General features: G+C 37.0%; 2 protein-coding genes across 3 annotated transcripts in view; both read left to right on the forward strand.

Moving 5' to 3' along the window:
* Positions 1–1,289: 1,289 nt before the first annotated feature.
* LOC128613795 (endothelin-2) lies at positions 1,290–6,328 on the forward strand. Its single transcript, XM_053634936.1, has 5 exons — positions 1,290–2,058; positions 2,795–2,936; positions 3,714–3,827; positions 4,466–4,639; positions 4,735–6,328. Exons 1-5 carry the CDS (start codon positions 2,001–2,003, stop codon positions 4,823–4,825), a joined length of 579 nt encoding a protein of 192 aa, XP_053490911.1. The 5' UTR covers positions 1,290–2,000; the 3' UTR covers positions 4,826–6,328.
* An 11,836-nt stretch (positions 6,329–18,164) lies between these two features.
* The window catches only part of phactr4b (phosphatase and actin regulator 4b), a 30,387-nt gene continuing 22,599 nt past the window's right edge, over positions 18,165–25,952 (forward strand). The window contains exon 1 of one of the 2 annotated variants that reach the window (XM_053632670.1): positions 18,165–18,423. The gene's annotated coding sequence lies outside the window, so the exon portion shown is untranslated. Of the gene's footprint in view, positions 18,424–23,587; positions 23,648–25,952 lie in introns of those variants that run through there. The other variant, XM_053632679.1, reaches the window with a different exon arrangement.

The raw sequence follows: 25,952 nt of genomic DNA on the forward strand, positions 1-25,952 counted from the left end.
AAGATATTTTTTAGAAATGTGTTTTGTTTGATATCCATGAGAGCAGGGTAGTTTTGTGGAAAAAACTTTTTAACAAAAGATCAAAACAGCCTTCTTTGCTCATATTTACCAAGGGTACCGATATTAGTGGAGCACACTGTAGATTATAAATGAACTGCAGGTTAAATATGCCTTTTTTGAGGTTTAGGATTAAGGTGTTAAAATCTTATTCTGAAATAAGTTAAAATAAGTCCCTGACACTTAGAGACCCTTGGTAGCTTATTATACTGATGTCCAGTCCTCACACAGTTGATGGCTGCAAGCTTTTATTCTAAACAAGCAGGAATCATACCCAATGCCACCTGTTTAAACACTTCATCTTAGACTTCAGCTGATTATGAGGTGTTACTCTGGTTTCGTTGGAATGAAAACCTGCAGCCACATTAGCCCTTTATAGATAAGATAAACTGTAGAACTTTAAAGTGATTCTTTGTTTGTGAACTTTTGACTCATGACTTCAAATCACATATTAATAATTTTAGTCAGTACTACCAGTGAAGGGCTAGCTATATTTCCCTATCAGGGTGGTTTCCATTCGGTCATCAAGTATGAGTAACACGCCTCAATCTCTCGTTCCTCTTCATAGTATGAGTGATAAAATCACGCTAATATCCGTCTGTAACGAGATTACTCCCTCACTGCATTTGCATCTAAGCGCCAGCTTTTACCTCCCACATGGACTGCTGCAAAGATATTGTGTGTGTCCACTGGAAATGAGCAGTCAATGGACACTGTGTACTCATCCCACGCTAGAGGACTACATTTGCAAACGCTCCTTGACTGACACAGCATGTGTGTTTTATCTAGGTGTGGGTTATAGTCAGTAATCATGAATGTCCATCATTAAGGCTGCCATTTTTGTGTGATGGCACAAAGAACATCATCTTTGGCAAAGCTGTTGGTTGTACATTAATCTCTGAGCCATTGCTGCATTCCAATTTAACATATCTAGAGTCATAAATACTGGATTAGTCAGATGAAGCATATTTTTATATTAAATTACACCCATACTGTTAATGTTTAATATTATTACTACATGGTCAATTTAGGGTCATGTCAATTCACTGTTTTGTTTGTTTGTTTTTGTCACCAGGGACATTATTATTTAGTCCAAGCATCTACAATGTTATGACCCAATGACTAATATGATAAAGGATTGTATTTATACCTGCATGGTTCCATGTATAGATGTTGTATTGTGAAACATATTTCAAACAACCACATGGAATCTAATAGTTTGTGCAGGCTTTCTAAAAGGCAAACCACTGTAACCAAATCCGTTAGGTAACATCCAAGGTGCAACGATTAAGTCCTGTAATATGTTATGGTAATGTTATCTCCCATTATCAAAATCGGATTCTGGCTGGAGGGCACAGGAAGATAATACTAATGCTGTGCACTCCCTCCACCTAAAATCTTCTGAATGTTCCTTTGGCTATCATGCTTTCCATGGGATAGGTCCATCCTATCATAAATCATGTAAATCAACAAATCTGAAGATATCCTTCCATTTTTCCTGCAGGCTTGTCACCATCATCTTTTCTCCACCTACACCATTTTAGACAATCCATAGATGTTAGCTATGATTTTAGCACCTACACTGCATTGATCTACAGAATTGTACTATAAGCTTTTCAGCAGGAAAGACAAGCTTGTACCAACACCATCTCTTTATGATGATGTCCCTGTTTTCCTCCTCACCAATGGGCTAGTGACCTCCACATGCAAGGGGCAGCCAAGATTCCTGGAATGTTGGAGGCAACCAGGATGGAGCTGGAGTTGTGTAATAGTGAGAACTAAAAGGGGAGGGGACAGATCTGGCATACCATGAGAAGCAGTGACTATAAGTGAAGCCAAACAGGACATAGCACTACACAACCACCTGCAGCTGAATGTGGATTGATCCTACTGCTTCAGTTAAATTGGTCCTTTGAAGCTAAATTTGATTGGAATCAAAAGCAATGGCACTGTACATCTTCATCATCTTCTCTATTAGCTGGTCTGCAATGTTGCATGAAGGTAAAATAAATAAATAAATACTGTTCTTAAGTGTAAAATTTTCTAAAGGCTTTAGGTTAATTTTAAAAAGTAAGAGAGATATTAGCATAAAATCTTTGAATGGGGTTTGCCTTTTAGAAAGCTCACATGAACTTTGTTTAGCCTATTTGTCACTAGATTTTACTTTTACTTTTTTATATTTCAAGTCTTTTTTAACAGTGAGTTTACCTGGGCAATAAAAGTTTGTTATAAGTTTGTTGTAAAACCTTTAGATGGCTTTATTTGCAGATAAAACTTAACAACTCTCATTAAGGTGACAGTTAAAACTGGCATTTATTGTACGATTCTGCATAGCTGCAAGTTTGTCACAGCAAATGTTTGAGTTTAAGCCAGTGATATTTTTAGTAACAATTTTTTTTTTTTTTACCAAGAGTGTATCAAAATGTTACATTTTTCTCTCACTTTTCTGAAAAATAACCTTTTAAATTAGTGAATTCCAACAAGAATAATGTCAGTCATGGCCAATTTCCCAAATAAAGATTTAGACAATTTTTTTTTTGTCTAAATTATCCTGTTGCTGGAGCTCTCCGAAATTAATTCCATGATTATTTAAGACAACATACTTTAAGCAGCCACATGTCATAATAAATCAAATCTAAGACATGGTTCTCAGGGATTTTACACTACTGGGCATTGGATGAGTTTGGTGTGTAATAGTGTGTTTAGTTAAGCATTGTTTCCCAATGTATTTTTCTAGGGTTTGGTTTGCCTGTAATAAATCAGTCTGCTGGAAACGTCCCACATAGACAGCGCACCAAACGATGCTCTTGCATTACCCAGCTGGACTCTGAATGCCACTACTTCTGCCATCTGGACATCATCTGGGTGAACACACCAAGGTGAGCACAAATACACACAAACACACCAAGTACATGCCTTCAATTCAGTTTTAATTTAGTGACTCATCTGTTAGGTAAATTTCCAAACTTTAACTTTTTGTAGCTTAAAGGTTACACCAAGATTGCATAAAGGTTGCATCAATTTCTAGGTTTCTGGCAAGATGCCTTCAAATTGAGACCTGTTTAAATATTTTTAATCAGCAAATCTACTTTCATCATACTTACATTAAGGTAAATTGAATTAAGTCATGCAGTGCCAATCTAATATTAGAGAATATAAAAACTCTCAAATTCATTCATGAACAAACAATAAAACAAAGGCATGCAATAGATATCTGTGTGTGGAAGATGTGAAAATATTTCAATTATTTACGGTCTGTTAAATCTGCTAGATGTCCATTAATGAGCCCATTAACATTTACAGCACAAGCCTGCTCTGAAGTAGAATTTAGCTCATTCTGAAAATAAGTGACATTAAAAGACATATTGTACTACTTCACAAAAAGAAAGCAAAAATAGATATTATAGTGTATCTGTGGAAAAACTGGTACATTTCATCCATGCATGCATAACTATATCTATGGTCTTAAAATCATGGATCACTGTTTGTATTGTTGCTGCTTATCTGCTGTCATTTTGCCAGTGCCACATATCAGTTAAATTCATTCAGACATAAAGCCAATTCATTCAGGTATAACAGCACAGTTTTGTTGTGAAATGACAGGATCTGCATTGACAAATAGATAATGGGCAGTTGCTTGGTTTTACCCTCTGTAGTAAGACTACTGTATATGGGCTGGGGAGTCCATTGGCCCGACGCCGCAGATCTGCAGGCCGCTGCTTCTGTGCCAATCCTGCTGACCAAACCTGTAACACCTTCTGTGTCCACAGGTGAAACAATTGCACACACATACACACACACATTATAAAACATAACCATAAATCACTCATGTATGTGATTGTGCCCTGCAATGGACTGGCACCCTGTCCAGGGTGTACCCCGCCTTGTGCCCAATGCTTTCTGGGATAGGCTCCAGGTTTCCTGTGACCCTGAAAAGGAGTAAAGATGGATTGAAGATGGATGGATGGATGGGATAAAACACACATAATGCCTGAACATATTTAATATTAATCTGTATGGCATGCTTGTGAGAATGAAAACACTTTAGAACATCCCTTTAACTATATATTGACTAGCAATAACTTGCATATTTTTAGTACAGTATTTGCACAGCAGTATTAACCAAAATAATATGAATTTGAATCATGAAAATACTACATAGTGCTGAATATATGATGGACAGAAAAAAAAACTTAGTTCTAAGTTCAATATTGACATGGGGTACCAGACGAGAAAGAGACAACAGGGTAAGAGGCCGTTCTGCTGAACTCTGTCTTAAACAGTTTCTTATATAGTACAATTTTATTTTTATTTTTTTACATATAAGTAGATTTTTTGTTCTGACATTTAAAAACTATTTTGTTTTTTCTTTTTTTATCCTAATAATGATTGACCATCACAACATCAGCTCAGACAATACTGCTGTCCTGCTGAGGAGCTTTTCTGAACCACTGCAGGAAAAACCTGAGCTTAATTCAGACCTCCATGTTGCCTTGGAAAACCTGAACAATGCTGATTCAGGAATAGAAGTCACTGAAGGGTCTATGAATAATGCTCATGTTGAATTTCAGACATTCCTCAGGTTAGTCTACAGTGAAAATCATTAGTGCCTGTGGATGTAATGTTGACTCAGAATCAGGTTATTCTGGTGTACATCATATTTTTCTGTACTCACAGGAACTTGTTGAGAGCTAAATCCAGGGCCATGAACATGGCTGCTACTGCCAAGCAAAAAAGCTTAAGGGCCCATAAGCCAGGCCCTAGGTAAAGCTTTCCTGGAGACAGTAATGAGGAGATCGAGCACCTGAACAAAACACAACCCCATGGACTGTGGGGTAGAGCATGAAGAAGATGTCAGATGGAGCAACCTGAGAGAATAAAAGGCTGAAAATAGAGGCAGTGGAAGAGACAATAAGGATCAAACCTTTAAGTCATGTAGAAAGGTCTAGATACAGAGAGTAGACAGGCAAGTGATAAATTCATTGTGGCGAAAAAGTCTGAAGAACATGAATGTTGAGGTTGTGCTCAGCTAATAGCATGGAGGTTGGCTCCTTAGATAAAGTCCTGCAATGCAATCATGAATATTTGGCCACCGAATAAGATGTTGATAAAATTTCTAAAGTAATGACAACATTTATTTTGGGTGGGAAGAGGAAAACAACAACTTGTGTTGATGGTGTCATTTTACATCATGATTGAGAGGTGTTGCATGCAATTAAGGGATTAAGATTCTGAAGTTAGAAAAAAATGCAATTGGAGTGCAGTGAGGAGCTAAGAAATGCCATATTTCTTGAAACAGCCAACATTTGTATAAACCATATCAATCATAACACTGAATAAGGTCTAGCTATTTTGTATAATGACTTTATGGCTTACTTGTTGAAATGAAATCTCTTTGTTCATCCTGTTAATTACCTGTTTGATATTTGTTATGGCAACAGCTTATAATAGATCTGTGTTTGTCAAAGACACTTTAGCTATAACGCTAGATAAATGATAGATAAGGAAGCTGACTACATGAGGAGAGCTGCAATTATCATGCAAGAGCTTTGTAATGTATGTATAATGAGTGACATATTAGCCATATTAGCTTTGCTTCCTTAGATGGTATAGAAGTACATATTCTTACTCAAACTGCATATTCAGGTTTTTTTTCTTTTATAGTTATGTATTTCTTTCATATTAATATTTATATTAGTTGATATATTAAAATTAACATATATTAAACATATAATAGTTTGTATAAGTTTTAAAAATAAACAATTCCAAACCATTCAAATGAGTGCTATTTCATCCTTATTACCGTCCAAATTAATCTGTTGCCCAAACTACTCCTAACCATGTCCATGCTTAGAGTGATAAATTGTTCCAGTTCTCTTCTGCGTGAACAATGCCTGTTAAGAGATGGTAATTAATAAAGCAAGTAGGTGAATTAAGCAGTCAGTCATGTAAATGCACATTGGATAATAACACTGGACAATGGCTATGAGACGACAACAACATGCCTGATGCTTTCCTCTACTCCTATTCCCACTTCACTGCCTGTGGGCCAAGTAGGACTGCAGAGAGATTTGAATTCACACATAAGGCAAAGTCTTAAATCCAGATATTTTCCTCTTACATCCTGTTTGTCTGAGATACAACATATTAGTCTCAGAAACACAGAGTCAGAAAGGACTAAGGGCAAAAAAACATTCTGGAAAGGACAAAAACAACAACAACAGCTCTTCCTTTGATATGAATTTTTCTGTAAGTCTTAGATATTTGCATACATACCATACACTAAAGTTGCAGTCAGAATTATTCAACCCCCATTGGAAATCAGGTTTATTGTCGAAATTTAAAGACGTTCAGCTGTTTGCAATGAACAAATCAAACAAAAGCAATTGAAATAGTTCAACACAACAAATGCTTCAAGTAGTTTCCCCAAATTCAACTGAAAATGCAACTTATATTGACTTCTCCAGTTTCAAAATTATTCAACCCCTTCATGGCAAGCATCTTTAGTACTTAGTAGAGCACCCATTTGCTGTTATGACCTGCTGCAAAAGTGATGCATAGCCAGAGACCAGCTTCTGGCAGTATTCCTGAGGAGTCTTGGCCCATTTCTCATGAGCAATGGCCTCCAGTTCAGTAATATTCTTGGGTTTGCGTGCTACAACCGCCTTCTTTAAATCCCACCAGAGATTTCCTATGGGGTTCAAGTCAGGTGACTGTGATGGCCCTGTAGAAATTTCCAGGACTTCTTCTGCATTCAAGCCTTGGTGGAATTTGAGGTATGCTTAGGATCATGGTCCTGTTGGAAGGTACAATGACGCCCAAGCTTCAGCTTCCTCACAGACTTCATTCTTCTTTCTCCAGACATACCGATGATCCATCGTGCCGAAAAATTCCAGTTTTGTTTCATCGCTCCACAGAACAGAATCCCAAAACTTCTGTGGCTTATTTATATGATTTTGAGCCGACTTTCCTTGTGCTTTTGGCTCAGTAGTGGTGTACATCTTGGAGTTCAGGCATGGAAACCTTCTGTGTTTAGTACGCACCATACTGTACTCACTGAAACCTCAGTGCCTGTTGCAACCAAGTCTTGCTGCAGATCTTTTGCAGTCACTCGAGGGTTTTTCACAACCTGCCTTCTCAGAAATCTGGTTGCAGCCATTGATAGCTTCCTTTTTCTGCCCCATCCAGGTATTTTATATGTTTCTGCCCCTAGCCAGTTCAGGTATTTCATGTGTTCCAGCTCAAGCACACCTGGTGCAACTAATGAAGCCCTTGACTAATTGCATCAGGTGTGCTTGAGACAACACCTGTTTAGCATATTTGTGGTGTTGTGACAGATTCTATTCAGGGGGCTGCATCATTTTTAAACTGGATAAATCATTATAAGTTGCATTTTCAGTTGAATTTGGGGAAACCACTTGAAGCATTCATTGTGTTGAACTATTTCAATTGCTTTTATTTGATTTCTTCATTGCAAACAGCTGAAAGTCTTTACATTTTGACAATAAACCTGATTTGCAGTGGATGTTGAATAATTTTGATTGCAACTGTACATATACCAGTTTGTCTCTCTGGAAGAACCCCTTAAAGATTCCATGTAGAGCCATATGCAAGTGTTCCCGTTTCTAAGAACATTCCAGCCAGAACCCATTTTCAAGATGCGATCCACTCTGTGATGGAGGACAAGTGAGCCCTGCTACACTCTGTCAGATATTGCAAGAACAATCATTGCATTAATCATTTACATTAATATTACTATTAACTGGGAAAGCATGATTTATGTCAAGCATTTAGGATACTTAAGCTCTGCTGTGAGGTTATTAAATTTAACTTCATGCTTAGCATTTTAGTTCCAGTTTTCCTCACTCTTTAACTAATCATCGGCAATGAAGTAGATATGGGTTTATAATGGAGTCATTAAACTGTTGATCTTGTTTTCTGCCTTTCATTCTAACTGGAAACATCCATCAATGTGCTTCTGCTTTAAATATTTCAAATATATTTATCATTCAAATGTTTGAAAGGCATCAGTCATTTTAAGCTATATTGATCATGATGTGATACTTGTGGAAGTCACTGGACCACAAGCAATTGTGGAATCTGTAACAAGCTTATTATGATTCTGTAATATCAAGACATTATAGTCTGTAATGTTCTATGCACAGTACCAGCTTTCAAAATTGCACCCATAAAAGCACACTGTCTAGAGAAAAATATTTCGTTTCATAATTTTGTTCTTTTTTACAGTTTTGTTCTTTCTTCATCCTCATTTATTATAAGGTTTGATGACTTTCATATTAAAATGGTATGTGAAAAGAATTCTCATGTAATTCTACTAGGCTAAACTGTATACAGAAACATTTTTGTTGCATAAAAATTGTCAGTATTTTGCACTGGTTTTTAGAGTTCTATAATCTGAATGATAAAGTCTATGTACTTGTAACTGTGTCAATCTGTTAATGAATCAGTAACCAATATTACTGTGGTGGCCAAAGATATTATGGATTGAGCCAGGAATTTGAGAAATATTGGATTTATTTGCCTTTTTGTCAGGAGACCAGACAGCAATGCTTAACAAGTATTTAGCAGCTTTTCTGCTGACTCCAACACCACTGGTGTTTCTCATGATCTCTAGGTGTCAAAGAAAATTCAGTCAGACTGTACCTTTCTGAATACACACCACAACTCCATGTCCATGTACTCATCATCTCATGACTCAACCATTCTACCATCCAGCCCACTAGATTGCTTTGCTATAACAAAGCAAAACCTCACACATCAATATGAAAGCATGCTCATTAAAATCTGAAAGTAAATGCCCCATGCCACCGCCTTGTCATATTAAGTCTAAAGTCTCTGCTCTGATACTAAGTCTCTGCTGCTTCCCTCACAGCCTTCAAGAAGCAGATAAAGCTTAGCTCTGTTGAGAGATCCTGAACAATGATGTAATCATGCTTATCTCTCTCTCCTTGCCTGTGTGTATGACTATCCGGGTGTGTTCTTGTGATTGATGTCATGTGATTACATTTTAAATGTAATTACAGTTTAAATTCAACCCCACTGAGCACTTTTGGGATGAACTGGAAAACAGACTGCACACCAGGCCTCCTCACCTAACATCAGTGCTTGAACTCACTAATGCTCTTGTGGCTGAATGAGCAAATCCCTACAGCCATGCTCCAAAATCTAGTGGAAATCCTTCCCAGAAGAGTGGAGGATATTATAACAGTGAAGGTGGACTACATTTGAATGGGATATTTAAAAAGCACATATGAGTGTGATCATCAGGTGTCCACAAACATTTGACCATATACTGTATATTCTAGTCCTCTTGCACTTGCTTCTGGTTAATTGGTTGATGGCTGGTTAAACAGCTAGATTATTGCATCACATACATCTCATGAATTACTTTGGGTGGGAAGATTCAGACTCTGCTCTGTCTGCTTGTAGTACACTGAATAAGTTATGTCTAAGAAATTAAACACTTTAGGATGTGCTGTTATAGGAAAATAGTTGATGGGGTGGTGTGATGTGACACAAAGCAGAGCAACATGACACAGCTTGTCATGTTACCAAGAAACCAGAAAGAGTCAAGTCCCCTGTCCTGAAGATGACTTGAAACTTATAAAGTGCTGAAATTGGAGACTCCTTCCATAAATGTTTAACAAATGTTTAAAAAAAAAAAAAAAAGTCGGCATCTGCCATCATATTCCCACATTCCCTGTGAATTAGCTATTACTATAGGAACAATAACATTAGATCAAACATATCAAAATAATCCAGTGATTTGAGTTGCAGCCGACACTAATAGCTGAGCTGCTGTATAGAAAATTATTCAACACCTTCTGACAAATCACAAAGCTGTGGAAGAAAAAAATTAGTGGGTTTTAATATGGTTCCTTTGGTTTGTTTTTTGTAGCATGTACTGTATGTCTGTCTGACCAATGCTTAAGCAACAATACATTATACATATATACACACATACACATGATAGTGGACATTGAGCCACTCATAAGAGGCAATGTTTGCAATTTGATTCCTGCCACCCGCTGAAACACAAGCTGAGAGGATTAACCCTCTATACCAGTACAAAAACATTTCTGTGTAGTATGAAAGCTTTGGGTTACCCAGAGAGGATCTTAAACATAAGACATGTAAATATTTTAAATCTTTGTATTATTCTTTGTAACAACATATTTTGTACTTTTCTTAGATCTCAGGAGGCTATGAAGTGCAAGGTACAAAAAGAGTTAAAATTATGACTCTGAGCTCTTCCTGTGTCCAAAGGACAAACGACACATCTTTGAGGAGTACAGTGTATATCAGTTGGATAAAGAGATCAACTGGTTGGGAGAGCAGGGAAGCTATCTTGTCTTAGTCATCTCTGAAGGTTAAGGAGTCTTCAACACCATTCACACTGCTGTCATAACACCTTTATGTCAATGGTTTCACGCCAGTTCACACCTCTACATGCCAGTATTTGCCAAGTAGCTAACAAGTTCCATGATATTATAGGTGTTAATCAAACACAGAGATATAAAATACTAGGGATTTTTTCCACAGCTCTGCTGAACTGTGAATACCCATAGATGAAGACATTTTTATTATCATATCTAATCCACTAATCTTGACTTCATGCTACTAGATAAAATGCCCCGAATCACAAAAACCTTCACATATGTATGGATTATGTGTGCAAGCCACAGGGAAATATGCACAAAACATTTAACAAACAGCTCAGCAACATTTATTCTATGTCATAAAGTGGGGGTAAAAGATACATTTTCTGAGCACAGTCCATAATCTGGAGAAAAAAACAGGCAGTGAATGCCACTATTAGCCAACTGTGTATATTCAACAAGCTGAAACATAAAGTTGAACAAAGAGTTGCTCATTATTGAGGCAACCAAACCTGAGATAATGCAGAGTTTGTGTTGGTCTATAGGAGTGCCAGGAATAGAGGTGCCAGGGATAGAGATGGACTACAATAATATTTAGTGCTTCTGTTCATATTCACAGATCGTGCACATAATCCTTGAGGAATGGTAGTTTGCCACTAACCCTGTTCTTGTGAGCTGGAAATAAAAAATGCATCAAGCCTTTAAATGTGATCAAATGTTTATTAGGATCATGCTTAGTGTCAACTTTACCCACTACCACTGTACAGTGTGTATAATATAATATGATGCAGTGTGAGTCAGCACCCTGGAGCTTATCATGTAAATAATTTCAGTCACTGTTTTAGTAAACATGAAAGTTATTTTGAACAGTCAGTGCAGTGTAAATCAAAATGTCAAGTGCTATTTATATGTTATGTATATCTCATAAATATGCAAAGCCACAAACCATTTCAGGTGTGTAATTAACATTATATTGATTTCAACATGAAATGAAAAACTTTATAGAAAACATGTAATGTATAACTATAAGAGGTGCTTGCTCAGCTAAGTCCTTTATGTTGCTTTGAACCAGAACTATTATTGCTCCACAATAATAATAATAACAATAATAATAATAATAATAATAATAATAATAATAATAATAATAATAATAATAATCATAATGGAAGTGGAATAAACCTAACATACATACTTATTAAAATATTTTTTTTTCCAGAACATGTTTTTCCCATTTATTCTTGCTTGATCTTGGTAGTAACATTTATGCTATAATGGCATTAATCAGTGCAAATGCAGCCTCATGCAGCGCTCTCTGCTGTTTCAAGTGTGATATTTTTACCCATCATCATGCTTTTATGTGTTTCCTAGTACTCCCTGTTGACAAAATCCACAGGGTTTCATTAACACCTACTTCTTTTACCACAAACAATGTTCATTTGAATACAGTTGGACATAAATTAACAGTTTAAGGTTTAACCCTAAAACACATACCTCAGATTGTTGGCGACCAGGGACGTCATTCAGTACCCTCCCCCTCGTTCATTTTTTCACGTTAGACCTCCACCTTCTTAGTGTTCCTCAATCTATTTATTATCAAGAATTTAACAAGAAAAAAAAATAAAATTGTTGAATAATATCTGTTTTGTAATTAATTTATTGTAAAAAGTCTATAGGGTCACTACTGATACGAGGTATGTAATAGTGTAAGTATATTTTTCTGTGCAATAATATTGAATCTCTCGCAACAATATTGAATCACTCAATAAGTGCAATTCTCTTTTATTCCTCAAGGTGGGAACGTTTGGTAAACAATGACGATATAATGTGTCAATCATGATGACCCCAGACAAAAAAGAACTGTTACAAATGTTGACATGGTTCAGTGCTTTACTTCAGAACAAGTCTCTAATCAAATACTGGTGGATCGTGGATCTGATGATGAAGCTGTCAGCAAACAAACTATTGATTTTGATGATTATGATTATGACCCAGATCCTGAATATGAGCCAGATGCTGAATTTACCAGGGGAAGCACAAAAGGTGACACATTTGCCTATCATAATATTACTTGATAATATTGTTTTTAGGCAGGGGAGTAACCTGGCCTGGGCATTGGGGGCTGTAGCCCCGAAAATCCATTATCCACCTGGAGCGGTTTGTCAGTAAAAGAAGACGGTGTTGTAATTTTATATCTTCAGTGAACGAAGGTGAGGCCAGTCAGCCAGGGTTTACAGGACAATACGTGGAAATACTCGTGTCTTATTGGCTGACAGCTCAAAATTCTGCCAAATGCTAGCTCTCACAGTCAGTGTGAGGAAAAATGGATATACACAGATTTTTGTGGGTTTTTTTTTTTTATACCAGTAAAGGGGTTAAAATTGAACCAGTAATATTCTCTGATGCTGAGCAGGAAAACAAGGTGTGTAAATGTCTATATAAGTTCCCATTTATGTGAACATGATATGAGCTGAGCATAAGAAAAGATAATGTACTTTGCATGGCTCTGTAGCAGCTAAACCTATTGCTTGGTTGTGCCTCCCGTTGGCTAGTGACACCAATCTAGCCTAGTTAGAAAAGTTTTATATTTTATCGGTCTGGTAGACATACAAAGAGTGACACCACCCGAGGCAAGTTTTATGATAAATCCAACTTTTTCTGATCATGTCATACGTTGACAGTTAATTTGCCTCAGCTTCCATAAAACAAAACTTTATGGAAGGCACTAGCTGAGCTGGAAAATCAGCAAAAGACCTTAAGCACTAAATATAATGACCATACCATAAACAGATAAAGTTGAATGTGCAGAATGTAACCCCCTGCATGTTAAAAACATCTGACTGGCTTCCTGTTCACTTTTAGGAGAAGGCAGTATATGGGGTAGCGGGTGGAGAGGCTGCCACATCTGGCCTTGATTTGAGTCACTTCACAGCAGGTACATTTTGGTCAAGTCATATTTTAGGCATGGCTTGACATATAAGTAACATTTATCACGGGTGTTGAAGAAAATCATTTTGATTTCATGGATTGTGTGGCACAGGAGCATTTTGTTTAATGCCTGGCAACTCAATTCAAGAGTAATTTTGTGTCATTTAAAATGATCAAATTTCATAACAGACCAAATTTAGTTGGCAAAATTGCTGTGCTTGAAAGAATAACAATGTTACAGACATATAAAGCATGTCTACAAGCAGGATATTTCTCAAGCTGACTTGGTTAATGTGTACATGCTTGTAGATGTTTATTTGCGTATTTGGGTGTAGGTTTTGTGTGACTTTGATATGACTTTGATGGCACATTTATGACTAGAAAAAAAGATCAGAATAAAAAAAGAGCAGAAGTTTACATATTAAAATTGTATGGTGTTTTTCAAGTCTTCAACTGCCCAGTTTCTGTGAGCCTGAGAGCACTGCAGCCTCAGATTCCTGTTCTTGGCTGTCAGGAGGGGAACATGATGTGACCCCTGCTGTTGTAGACCATCCACCTCAAGGCTTTGACTTGTGCATTCTGAGATCCTTTTCTTCTCACCATGTTGTAAAGCGTAGTTCTTTGAGTTACCATAGCCTTCCTGTCAGCTTGAACTAGTCTGGCTATTCTTCTCTGAGCTCTCTCAACAAGAAGTCATTTGTGCCCACAGAACTGCTGCCCACAGAACTGTTTGTTTTTGCACCATTCTGTGTAAACTCTTACAATTTTTACACAATTGCACTTTTTGACCATGTAGTACACAGTTATAGAAGGAATTTATTTAAAATAGCACTATCCAGGGTCACCCAGATGAGGATGGGTTCCCTTTTGAGTCTGGTTCCCTTCAAGGTTTCTTCCTCATATCATCTCAGGGAGTTTTTCCTCGCCACCATCGCCTCTGGCTTGCTCATCAGGGATTAATTTATAAATTAAAAATGTATACATTGTTAAAAGCGCTATACAAATAAAATTGCATTGAACTGAATTAGTGAATTGTGCTCAGTAATTCTAATTCTTTATGCTCTTAATGTATGCATCTATTACAATTAAATTACATTATTTTAACTCATTTTCAATAACGGAATATATTAATAAAAAAAATTATTAATAAAAAAAGATTTACATTACTCTAAAAGTATATCACTTTTTTCTAATGTTCAGACATTCCTATTTCCTTCTACTTCTAACATATACAGTTTAAAAGAAAGCAAATATGGTAAGATCTGGTGCAGCAGATGCTGTTTAATGGCATTCTAGATATTCAAGCAGCTGTCCACTAAACACTGGCGTTCCTGCACATTCTGTCTGCGGCACACTCCCTCACTGCCTATTACTGAGCTATTATTAGAGCGGTGCTGTAGGGGAGGCTGCCTAGCAAGTATCACTTACAGGACACTGTAGACATTGGTACATCTTATACAAGAAAATTGCAACTAGAAATAGTAAATTATAAAGGTCTATTCAGCACTGTCAGTCTGCACAGCTGATATATTTATGTTTAGAAGAAGAATCTCCATAACAATATATTCCATACTCTCTCTAATCATGGATACAGTGGCTGAGCCAGGACATTTCCCCATTATGTTTTTACACCCACCCACACACTGTTCACCTCATGTGCCCTGGATACTACAGATACCATCTCCCTAAGCATATTAGAACAAAAAAACAGCACATCATTTCTAGAAAATTGTCCACAGGGCAGGTCCTTTCTATGTCAGTGCAACCCAAATGACATTACAAAACCCATATCGGAAGCAATTATCATTTACAAGCAAGATGTCAAGCTACACATCTTTAGCAAGTTCTCTGAACCCTCAATGAGATGTTCTAAGAAAAACAAAATCATAATTATGTCATCAGGTTACAAGAGCGTTTGTGTTGGCTTTTAAATGAGTTTAATGCTTGTACCAATATCTAATTCCTGGTTGGAAATTAATTAATTAATAGTTATGCTTCATGAAGGAGATAAAACTCCCTGCATGCAAAATTAACGTTTTATGTGATATAGTGGAGTATAGTTGATGGTAGTACTAAACTTGGTGTTAAATTATAAAAATTGATTTAAAAAATGCAATAATGGGACCATTCATTATTCTTATGCTTAGTCTATGTTTATTGTAAGTTTAAACAAAGTGGTTGCTCAGTGGTTAAGACATTGGACTTCTGATTGGAAGGTCATATGGTTAAATACCATCACTGCCAAGCTACCACTGCTGGGTCCTTGAGCAAGGCCCTTCACCCTCAACTGTTTTGTTGTATAAATAAGAGCATCTGCCAAATGCTATAAATGTAAATCTAAATCCAGACCCAATATGTCTGGAACTGTTTGGGTAAAGCATAGTACCTCAATTTCCCAAAGGCCTTTAGCACTACAGCGCTCTAGTATTATGTCCCCTCTTTCAGATCTTAATCTGAACGAGGGGACATAACACAATCTTAAAAAGTAATCTGCATTACTAGTCACTTGTTGACTAATGTTTTTTTCTGGGCATGCGTGCTTGCTAAAAAATTGCAGCTAACAATTAATTTAACAATTAGAAATAAAACTACCTTGCATGATTAAACTAGTAGACAATGACATCCGTATCCCAAATGATAAGTCGCTTGATTTAGTTTAATAATAATTTTACTATAATCTAGACCAAAACATTCAACTGTACCTACTGGTTTTGGAACAGTATGTTTCCTTTTAAATCCCAATTACCAATTGCTGAGACTGCACTAAAATTAGGTCTGGGTTTTGTAATATTTCAGTTCAAGGCATTTATATTATACACAAAGTTTCTTTCAGTTGTAGCAGACGGCGAAATCTGTATTTTGCCTTCCTGTGATAACTGGAATGGGAGATTTAATGAGATCATGATATCCCCACTTCAAAATGTTGCTTTACAGTACCTTACATCTTTGTACTTTTGCTGGTTTCTCTGCGTCACACTGAGTTTAACTAAGAATACACACCAGCACCAAGCTTTCAGACACTTCCTGTGTGAGTGGATCATTTTCTTCCTATTTCTCATACTGAGCATGTGGTTTAGGCACAGTTGAATTCAAAAGTGTCAGGTGTAAGAGTTTGTTTGTTTCATTTTGCTTTAGTTCGCCGTGACAACATTAGTCTAATGCTGTATTCACTACCAGAAGAGTACTGTTCGTGGTGTAGTGTTTACTGTAATTAGTTGAACATTGTTTATTTTCATGGAAAATAATTAATTTGCCCAAGGTAATAATATAAAACATTTTAATTCACCTCCATAACATAAATACTTGTAGATACCTAATGAGTTCAAATCCATGTATCAAATATCATCAATTCCTTTGATTTCTTCCAAAAACCCTTGCAGTTTATTTATAGCTTATGGCTGCAGTTTTTTTGTTTTGTTTTTTCTTATCACAAAATTTTAAAATAGCAAGACTAAAGTTGGCATTAGGCAAATACACATTGACTGCAATTAGGCCTGCTATTCCTCAACATCCAGGTCATTTGCTCTTGTTTGTAAACTGAAAACTAAAAAGAAAGGGGGAGTGCACTGTTTTGATACAATTAGGTACATTTGATGTTAAATCAAATAATTACAGAAGATAAGCATTCTGTAGATAAAAAAAAACATAAAGGACAGAAGAACTTAAAAAATTTAATGATCACATTGTCATTTAGAATAAATTGTATTAATACATACATTAAAGGAGCTATTCATTTATCATTTTATTCTGTGATTTGTGTTCTTTTCATTAATGTAATTGTAGGCTACCCTTGATTCCACGACAGATTTATATGTGTCCTAATGCTTTAAGAAGCTAATGTCATTTTAGATTTCAGATGTTTCCATATAAATCTCTAAATATATCATTTTCTTTCGGAAATGTTAACTGTATCAAAAGTCTTTCTTTTCCTTTCGTTTCCATTGGAGGGCAGTGTTGTATTAAATGATAATATTTACACGTCAGAATCGCATAACTTTTTATATACACCAGATTAATTGTGTCACAGCATCTGTAATAATTATATTTTCTTTTCCTCTGCTCAAATCTAAATATTTCAGTTGTCCATCAGACTCAGGGTTTCATGGTCCATCAAACTGTCAATAATCTTAATCTACTATGAAATAATGCATAAACTCATACATAAAACATGAAGCTGTTATTGATGATGATGCCATTTATATGACAAACACATGGGTGAGTGTGTTTTTATAAATTTATTGTTTGTTTGTTTGTTTCCCCGACTTATCTACTAGGTTATCAAGTTATTTGTCACTGTAATTCTTGATCAAGCTTTACTTACTTACTTACTTACCTTGTTTGCTTAGTTGTTTGTTCGTTCGTTTGTTTGTTTGTTTGTTTTAAAATGGCACCTAGAACTGAGAATCGAGAGCCATATGGTATGAGGCTAGTAATCATATAATAATAATAATAATAACAACAACAAACAACAACAACAACAACAATAATAATAATAATAATAATACTCTCTCTCTCTGTATATGTGTGTGTGTGTGTGTGTATGTATGTATATATATATATATATATATATATATATATATATATATATATATATTTTGTTTTAGATATAACAATCAGTATTAATGTTGTATAAAACAGTAGCTTAAACGCGCATTCGGTTTAAGCCTCTTCAGATAATATATAATATTATATTATATATTATATGATATTATATATATCCTCCAGTATGATATGAAGACTGTTATCCTGACGGGAATAGCGTTTAGGTAGCTAACGGTGGACACTGCGTGGGGGCGTCGTTTCCTTTGCAAAGCATTGTGGGTATTGATGTGCAATGCATTAACACAAAGAATAGAAATCTATACTATGAGAACTACAACTACCAAAGTGTATGACAGATGATTTCCGGTCCCTTTAAAAAAAAAAGTTTCAATGGGGTGGAAAAAAAAATGAGTGCCAAAGAAGTGTCCGTGTTTGCACCGCTTGAAAATTAGTCGGCAAAAGAACAGGGCAAAACGCATCGAGTACACCGTAGTGCGAGGTAAGAAATTATAGTTTTTATCAAGAAAACTGATTAGCAATATTGTCCGTGTTGAAGAAAAGACAGATAGAATCGAAACTTTGTGCAAAGAAGAAGAATAAAGATGCTCCGAGCGCTCGCGCCTCTTACAATGAAACTTGCAGCGCGTGATTTGAGAGCTTTGTGGAATAGCGGCTGTGTGCAGTGCACGCGCTTATTCTGCTGCTGCTGCATCTCAGCAGCGCTTTTCTGTCTCCCTGCATATGAAAAACTGGTAGGCCGATGGGCTTTACTTTTTACTGTTGAATCGCGACCTACAAACTTACAAAAGTGTGCGCTTTAAATGCTACAATGGGACAGTAGCAACGCTATAGACACTTTCCTTTTCATCCAGTCAGCCTCTAAATAAATAATCACCATTTGGCTTTTATCATTTTCTATCAGTAGTGTGCTCATTTTCTATCAATCATGGTGAAGTGTTGGACAAACGTGTTGTAAATGATGGAGGGGAGAATTGAGGGAAAGGTGATGGATGGGTGATGGGCTATATAAGCTTCTTTTGTGGAACCAACGCCTCCTTTTTTTAAAATAACTATTATGAGAGATGTGTGTGTGAGTGAGAGAGAGAGATATGAAGAGACTGAGAGGGAGACCGATATGAAGCCGTTAGTGGCAGTGTGCATTATAGCAACAATAACTAATAATAATAGTAGTAGTAATAATAATAATACATATATTAAATATAAATACAAATCTCAGTCATGAGCGCAGTAGGAGCTGTATTGAAACCGACACACACACACGGTTTGTTAGTCTATCACATCGCGGTTAAAAGAGAGGGCAGTTTGTGGGTAACATAAGACAGCTATATAATCAATAATGCCAAGCGAACTAATTGATCACTCCTGTCAGTGTGTGTAAGTGTGAGGATCTGTCTCTGATGCACGGAATTAATCTTTCCTTGTGAGCAGTTCATCATCTGGTTTCTCACACTAAACCAATGGTGTCTAAGCTGCTGTATGTACAGTACTGCCATGATATGTCAAGGTTTTAGGCTGCTGTTGCTTTCATTGTAGGTGGAGTAATATTTTGCATGGGGGTCATATATGAGTTTGTTTGAGCTCTTGCATTAAAATGCTTTACCTGATTCAAGGGTAGGCTGAAGGACACATGATTAATTCTAACATCGCTGCTTAGATTCCATTAAGGAGCATGGAACATGACCTACTCCTGTTTCAGCATCTTGTTATATGCCTATATATCTTCTGTGATATTCTCTAAATAAAGATGTTCAGTCTATGTAATGTTAAAATGTAGCTTTTTTTAGAAGCCATCCGTGATAACCATCAAATTAAGGTACCAAACTATACTTTTCCTTGTCGCTGAGGTGATACCATATAGAGTATATCTTTTGTATCTTTAGAATGTATCTTTTTTTTACATTTAGAAATGGTTTGAGGTACAAAATTGGAGCAGGGGACGTTTGCCTTGCACCTCCACGGTTGGGGGTTCGGTTCCCGCCTCCCGCCTCTGCTCTGTACGTGTGGAGTTAGCATGTTCTCCCCGTTCTTCAGGGGTTTCCTCCAGGTACTCCAGTTTCCTCCCCCAGTCCAAAGGCATGCGTTGTAGGCTGATTGGCATTTCCAAATGCACCATAGTGTGTGAATGTGAAAGTGTGCGATTCTGCCCTGTGATGGGTTGGCACCCCATCGAGGGTGTCCCCCGCCTTATGCCCCGAGTTCCCTGGTAGAGGCTCTCTACCAGGGAACCCTGGTAGACCCTGTGTAGGATAAGCGGTACAGAAAATGAACGTATGGATGGACATAATTGGACCTTACGGACCACTTATGTACCTTTTTAAAGCTTTACTCTAAATTCTAATTAAAGGTACATGACCTGGGCATTCCCAGCGGAAAGATACACACTAAAGGTACAAAAGACGTGTCCTTGGTGTTACCATTCCAGTGTCAAGGAAAAGTACAGTGAAGTATCTTTATTTCTGAGAGTGTTTTAAGTTTTTAAGTATTTGTGTTCATATGTAATTATTGTCCCAATTTAAAACCTGCTGCTTATTGAAGTGTAAACTCCTCTGAAATTAGTTTTTCCCGCTTTGTTTTAGTTCTTCATGTCTCTGCCGAGTAAACCTCTTTTGTGCACAGACTGATCCTGTGCTATGAACTGAAAGACAAACAATTCAAAAAGCAAAAGATTAGATTCTTATTAGCTTTTTCCTAGGACTGGGACTTATTAGACCATGCCATAGGTCAATTATTACTTACTGTGCCTGAGACCCAGTTTTCATGATCTACTGTTTAATCCTGCCTTGGATATAATCTCAGTATGGAGATCAAACTGCAAGACATGTAGTGATCTGAAATATATAAGAGATGTATGAAGTATTTAAATGTATAATAATAAACATCATAACAATTGCACAGTCAGGGAGAGGTGTGACAAAATTGGCCAGGAAATACAGCAGCACCAAATACTGTAAGTGCAGAGCAAAGATATCACTCTTTTTAATATACCCAGTGTAATAAATGTTCAGGTGGAAGCTACCATCAGATGAGTCTCACAAGCTGTTACAGTGCTGTCAGCTAAAAACCTTTACTTGCACAAACAAATCCAAGAAGATGTAATGTATACAAACTGTTCAGCTGGGCAAAATTACTTAGTAACTGATATCAAAGCCTTAGAAGTTATATAACAGTTCTAAGGCCTGGTGCACTTGGTTTGTTTAGGTGTAAGCCCGTAATGGAGAAGGGCTTACCATGTAGTACTATTACTGTCAATTGTCTGTAAGTGTAACAGCTGGAGATTTATGCAAGTTGTTAATTTCTAAATGTGTCTGAGGTGATTTATATGTTAAACAGCTAAAGTTAAAACACCATGAATTACTGCCAGGCTGTGGTGTTTTAAAGCTGTATATTGGAAACCTTGCTTTATATCACCAAAAGTGGTACTGCATTAAAAGAGTAAGATGGCAACTATTTGACAAAGTCAGCTTGTGCTTAACTTTAGCTGCTTCATGGCATGTTGTAAACAGTGTATGGCTTTAACCGTTTTGACTGTGGGGCTGAAGCCCTCCTTTAGGCTCATGTCTCTCAGGACTGAGTCAGCTATATGATCTTGCACATGAAGAGTCTGGAGGATTAAAGTTTAGAGAGAACAGTGAGAGAGCAGCCTTTTGGACTCCTTGTAAAGTGGGCCACCAGTCCCTGTGGTGAGCCGAGCTTTTCTGGGACAAGCACGGCTATGACGTTACAGGCGGCCCGGAATTGGAGCGAATGCTGTCGTCCTCTCATTCTAGATCGGGACTAGGATGCGTAGGTGCTCATGATCTGGGCTAAGATCACTGTGCCAGAAGGAGATCAAACAGGCTGCTGATCTTTCTCCATAGCTCCCATGTAGACACTTGTCTGACTGGATCTAGCCATTGGTATAGGCCAGCATCTGAAGCAGCGTCTGTGAGTATGAGCACGTTGGGTCAGGTTTGAGTTGTTCTCTTCTTTGGCAAGAGAATGTGAAATTGAAACGTATTGAAACTCCTTGAGTGAGCATACAGGATTTCTGATTATTGAACTCCTAATTTCTGCCCAAATCTGAACCTGTGGGCAAGCTGTTAAATCACAAGTTGGGATGCTATTTAAATGTTAAGGGCTTGATACACTTATTCCCATTGCAAAACTCAATTCTTGCATCCCATGAAAGATGTCAATTGCTTCAAATTTGTCAGTAATATCTAATATCTGTGCTGCATTTTCCTGTTCCCCATTTCCTTTTGTGTTGATTGTGGTAGGCGAAAGGAGTATTTTGTGGTACTGCAACCTGATCATCAGTAAACCTACATTTATGTGTTAAGCTATTATTAGTCATTCAAATTGTAGCCCTGTTTTCATTTGCACAAAGCAGTGTGGCAGAAGAGCCTTTTAACAGTAATAAGGCATGTTTGTGTGGTTTACCATCACATGATTCTGTTAGATGCAGTGCCACTTTTTCCCTCTTAGTGTTTAATAGATGGATGATCCACTGGGGCATCGTTTTTCACACTTGTATTCTGACTTCATTTCTTTGTGTCATTACTTTGTTCTAGGACCTAATAGCTTACCGATATTAACCATCATGCATTATTTACTAGCTGACGGGATACTATTTTAAATATTTCTGATGAAGACCCTCAGGAAAAAAACTTCTTGATTAACATAGCTGAATGGAATTATATTTACTTCTGCAATTGATGTCAAGTATAATTGCTAAGCTGCTGCTGTGTTAAACCAGTGATAACACAAAATGTCAAAACAGATAACTAAAAAAGTCCTCAGGAAAGGTCATGCAATGACACCTTCTCATCCTAATGCGCAGCAAATAAACCAGAGTTGTCGATGTTGGTTCCTGCAATAAGAGAGCACATTCTTTTTATATATTTTCTTCCTGCTACACAGGTTCCCCGTTTAATTTACAGTACATCAGAGCTTTGTTCCCTAAGGGACTTCTTTTTAACAGCCTCATCTCAACTGGTGCATGGCGGTTCGTCAGGAGTTAACGCTCAATCAGGAACTAGGCCAGTTACATCCCATTTTCACACTTCCCATCCTGAGGTGTGTGTGTGTGTGTGTGTTAGCCCTAATCACACCACATATGCACATCTGTGTTTAAAGCACTGCATTTAAACTCCACCTAAAAATAAGAGAATGATTCATCATAGAACATTTACACTCATGATATAGTCATGTCAATATATATATGTGTGTGTATATGTGTATATATATATATGTATATATATATATATGTGTGTGTGTATATATATATATATATATATATATATATATATATATATATATGTGTGTGTGTGTAATATGTGTGTGTGTAATATGTGTGTGTGTGTGTGTGTGTGTGTGTGTGTGTGTAATATATGTGTGTGTGTGTGTGTGTGTGTGTGTGTGTGTCCTGGCATTTCACGTTCGCACTCGTCACACACACACAAACCCACATGCTTTGTTGTTATAAAGGAAGTCACCTGCACACTCTTCCATATCGCAGTGTGTGATTCACCACAGTTTATATGCCATACACTAAGAAGTGTGAGAACTAAAGCAGATAACTGGAAACTTACAGTAACTGGAAAAACTGACTTCTGGGTTCTTATAGGACGCCGATACCTCACCATCTCTGTTCCACTGACTCTGTGTTTCATTTCGGCAGCCATTGTGCTCTCCACAGACTGAAGTTATGCAACAGCAAGCAAGTATTCGACTCAGTCTCGTAGTTACTGCATCTTTACAACAATTTACATTGCACATTAAGGTTCCATTGCAAAATACATTATTCTCGATGGGATTCGGCTGGATGGAATAAAAACACAAAAAACATGTCTGAAGGGAAAAATTAACTTTGGAATTAATTTTAGGATTCACTTTATTTATCGGTTCTTAAAAAAAGATCTGCAGTAGTACATGCAATTTGGAGATTTTTACTCATATCGAAAGGTAAATGCATTTTGATAAATTTATCTGAATAAAGACAGTCTCATTTAAAAAAAAAAAAAAAACAGTCATGATAACAAATGGTAACTAGATCATAGTCAAATAATCTGACCTCAAATGTCAGTTTGATTAGAAAGGATTGCTGTGTTTGGGATAAGCATTTATTGTTAGCATGAGCTGCTTTGAGGCAGAAGGGTGTGTACACAGCCTCACTTTTTATAGACTGCATCCACATCTGCAACTAAATATTGTCAAGCTTAAACATTTTCTCCAACAGCCAGTGGCCAGCCTTATACTGCCAGAGTATTGCTTTGTCAGTGTTCCAAAAATGTCAGTCTTGGTAATGTACCAAGCGCAAATCTACTTTCCATGTGGTGAATCAAATGAAGCAGTTCATTAAATGCTGTGAGAAATAGGAGGGTGAGCCTGGAAGCCGTGAAGCAAGAGAAAATCTAAACTGAAATGTATAACTTTAGCCTGCATCACAGACTGCTGCCATTTGAATCATGAATTGATAATCACCTGAGTAAACGGCTAAGAGTTCTTCTTTCTATTTCTGCATCGGTGATCTCATTTTATTGTATATACATATTGCATATGTAACTTAACTCTGTATGAGTCAGTGTGCTCCTTTTTATTGGTATATTGTTTATGATGAGTGCAAGAGAGTATTAGGATAGGCTGTCTTTTCATATAAAGCTTCCCAGCACATCATCTAGCAGGATAGCCACTTAATTGTAAATCGTTGTGTACAGAGCATACACAATCACCATACTGCAGCTCAAAAACAAGCATGTGAAACTCTACACCATTGTCCAAACTAAATGGCACATCAGCTGCTTCACCTAGACATAGATAAATTGCTTGGTGTTTTTGTAGACCCTATATGGCCATAAAAATTGTCTGTCCCTTTTAACTTGATGGTTTTTTGATGTGCATTGACAGAACATGCAATTTCCAAGGAAGTCTTGGAATCCTACAGTTGTAGGATTATTTTGGTTGCTGAAACCTCAAAAATGTGAAGCTGGTGAGGCTTACTGTCAAGTTCTTGCAAACCTCAGCCTTCTTAACCCTAGCATTAACTCTGTTTGTGTCAGCTGTGTGCTTGAATCGTTAACATATGCTAAACTTAATGTTCAGCCATTGATTTAAAATATTGTATCGTATTAGAAAATCATTATTTCTCTTGTTTCCTCTCAGTCTGTATATACAGATGCACTATATGTAATGTTACACTGGTGGACTTGCATTTACTGTACACATTACTTTAAAGCACACCAGCATCCCCAGCATACTCTACCAGCTTTTTATGTACATATACATATAGGAACTGTGTTCTTTTTCTGAGCTTAATTTTCCCTGAAAAATGGGCCTACAAACAGGACTAAAATTAAGCTTGCAGTCTTTTTCCCATTACCATTTTTGTTAGTGTGTTGGATCTGCAGGTCAGACTCCTATAGCTAGTTAGTTACAGTGGCATTGCAGAGCACTTGTCATGTTTAAAATGTGTTCTAAATTTGAACCAGTTTAGTGATTTTGGTTTGTCAGTGCCTTACATTGATCATACATGGAGAGATTTTTTTTCCAGACCCTTGTCCTGTTGCTGCGATATGGCATGAAAGGGAAGCTGGCCTGTGAAGCCTGTTCTGCCTCACTCCGATCGATCGCTCTGTCTCTGGAGATGTTCATTAGCATTTCTCACTTTCTCTCCATCACTCTCTCTTCCACTTTCTGTCTTTCTCCCTGTACCGCAGATCTCTCTCATCGTCTCTCTCTATCTCCTCAACGTTCTCCTCTCTGCCTCATCCATCCACATATTCCACATCCTGTCTTGCTCTCAGTCCATTACAGTCTGATAAACCTGATCAACTTGAGCCTTTTACACCTTTACATTTTCTTTAATGAATCATGCTGTGATTCCTTAAGAAAATTATTTTCACGCCCTTAGTATCACATTATAGGCTTTACCAGCCATGTAACCCTGAGGTTAAATATAATATAGGAAATGAGTGCCATTTGAAGCCATTTCAAATATTACTGAAAAGTGCCAGATTCTCCTGGCACTCT

The sequence above is a fragment of the Ictalurus furcatus genome, chromosome 1 (genome assembly GCF_023375685.1).
Source record: "Ictalurus furcatus strain D&B chromosome 1, Billie_1.0, whole genome shotgun sequence".
Lineage (NCBI taxonomy): Eukaryota > Metazoa > Chordata > Actinopteri > Siluriformes > Ictaluridae > Ictalurus > Ictalurus furcatus.

What these genes read in the sequence shown, in the direction of transcription:
- LOC128613795 (XM_053634936.1), top strand. Translation starts at nt 2,001, where the DNA reads ATGGCACTGTACATCTTCATCATCTTCTCTATTAGCTGGTCTGCAATG. An exon ending in GTCTGCAATGTTGCATGAAG is followed by an intron (nt 2,059 to 2,794) that starts GTAAAATAAATA and finishes GTATTTTTCTAG; the next exon opens with GGTTTGGTTTGCCTGTAATA. An exon ending in AACACCTTCTGTGTCCACAG is followed by an intron (nt 3,828 to 4,465) that starts GTGAAACAATTG and finishes TCACAACATCAG; the next exon opens with CTCAGACAATACTGCTGTCC.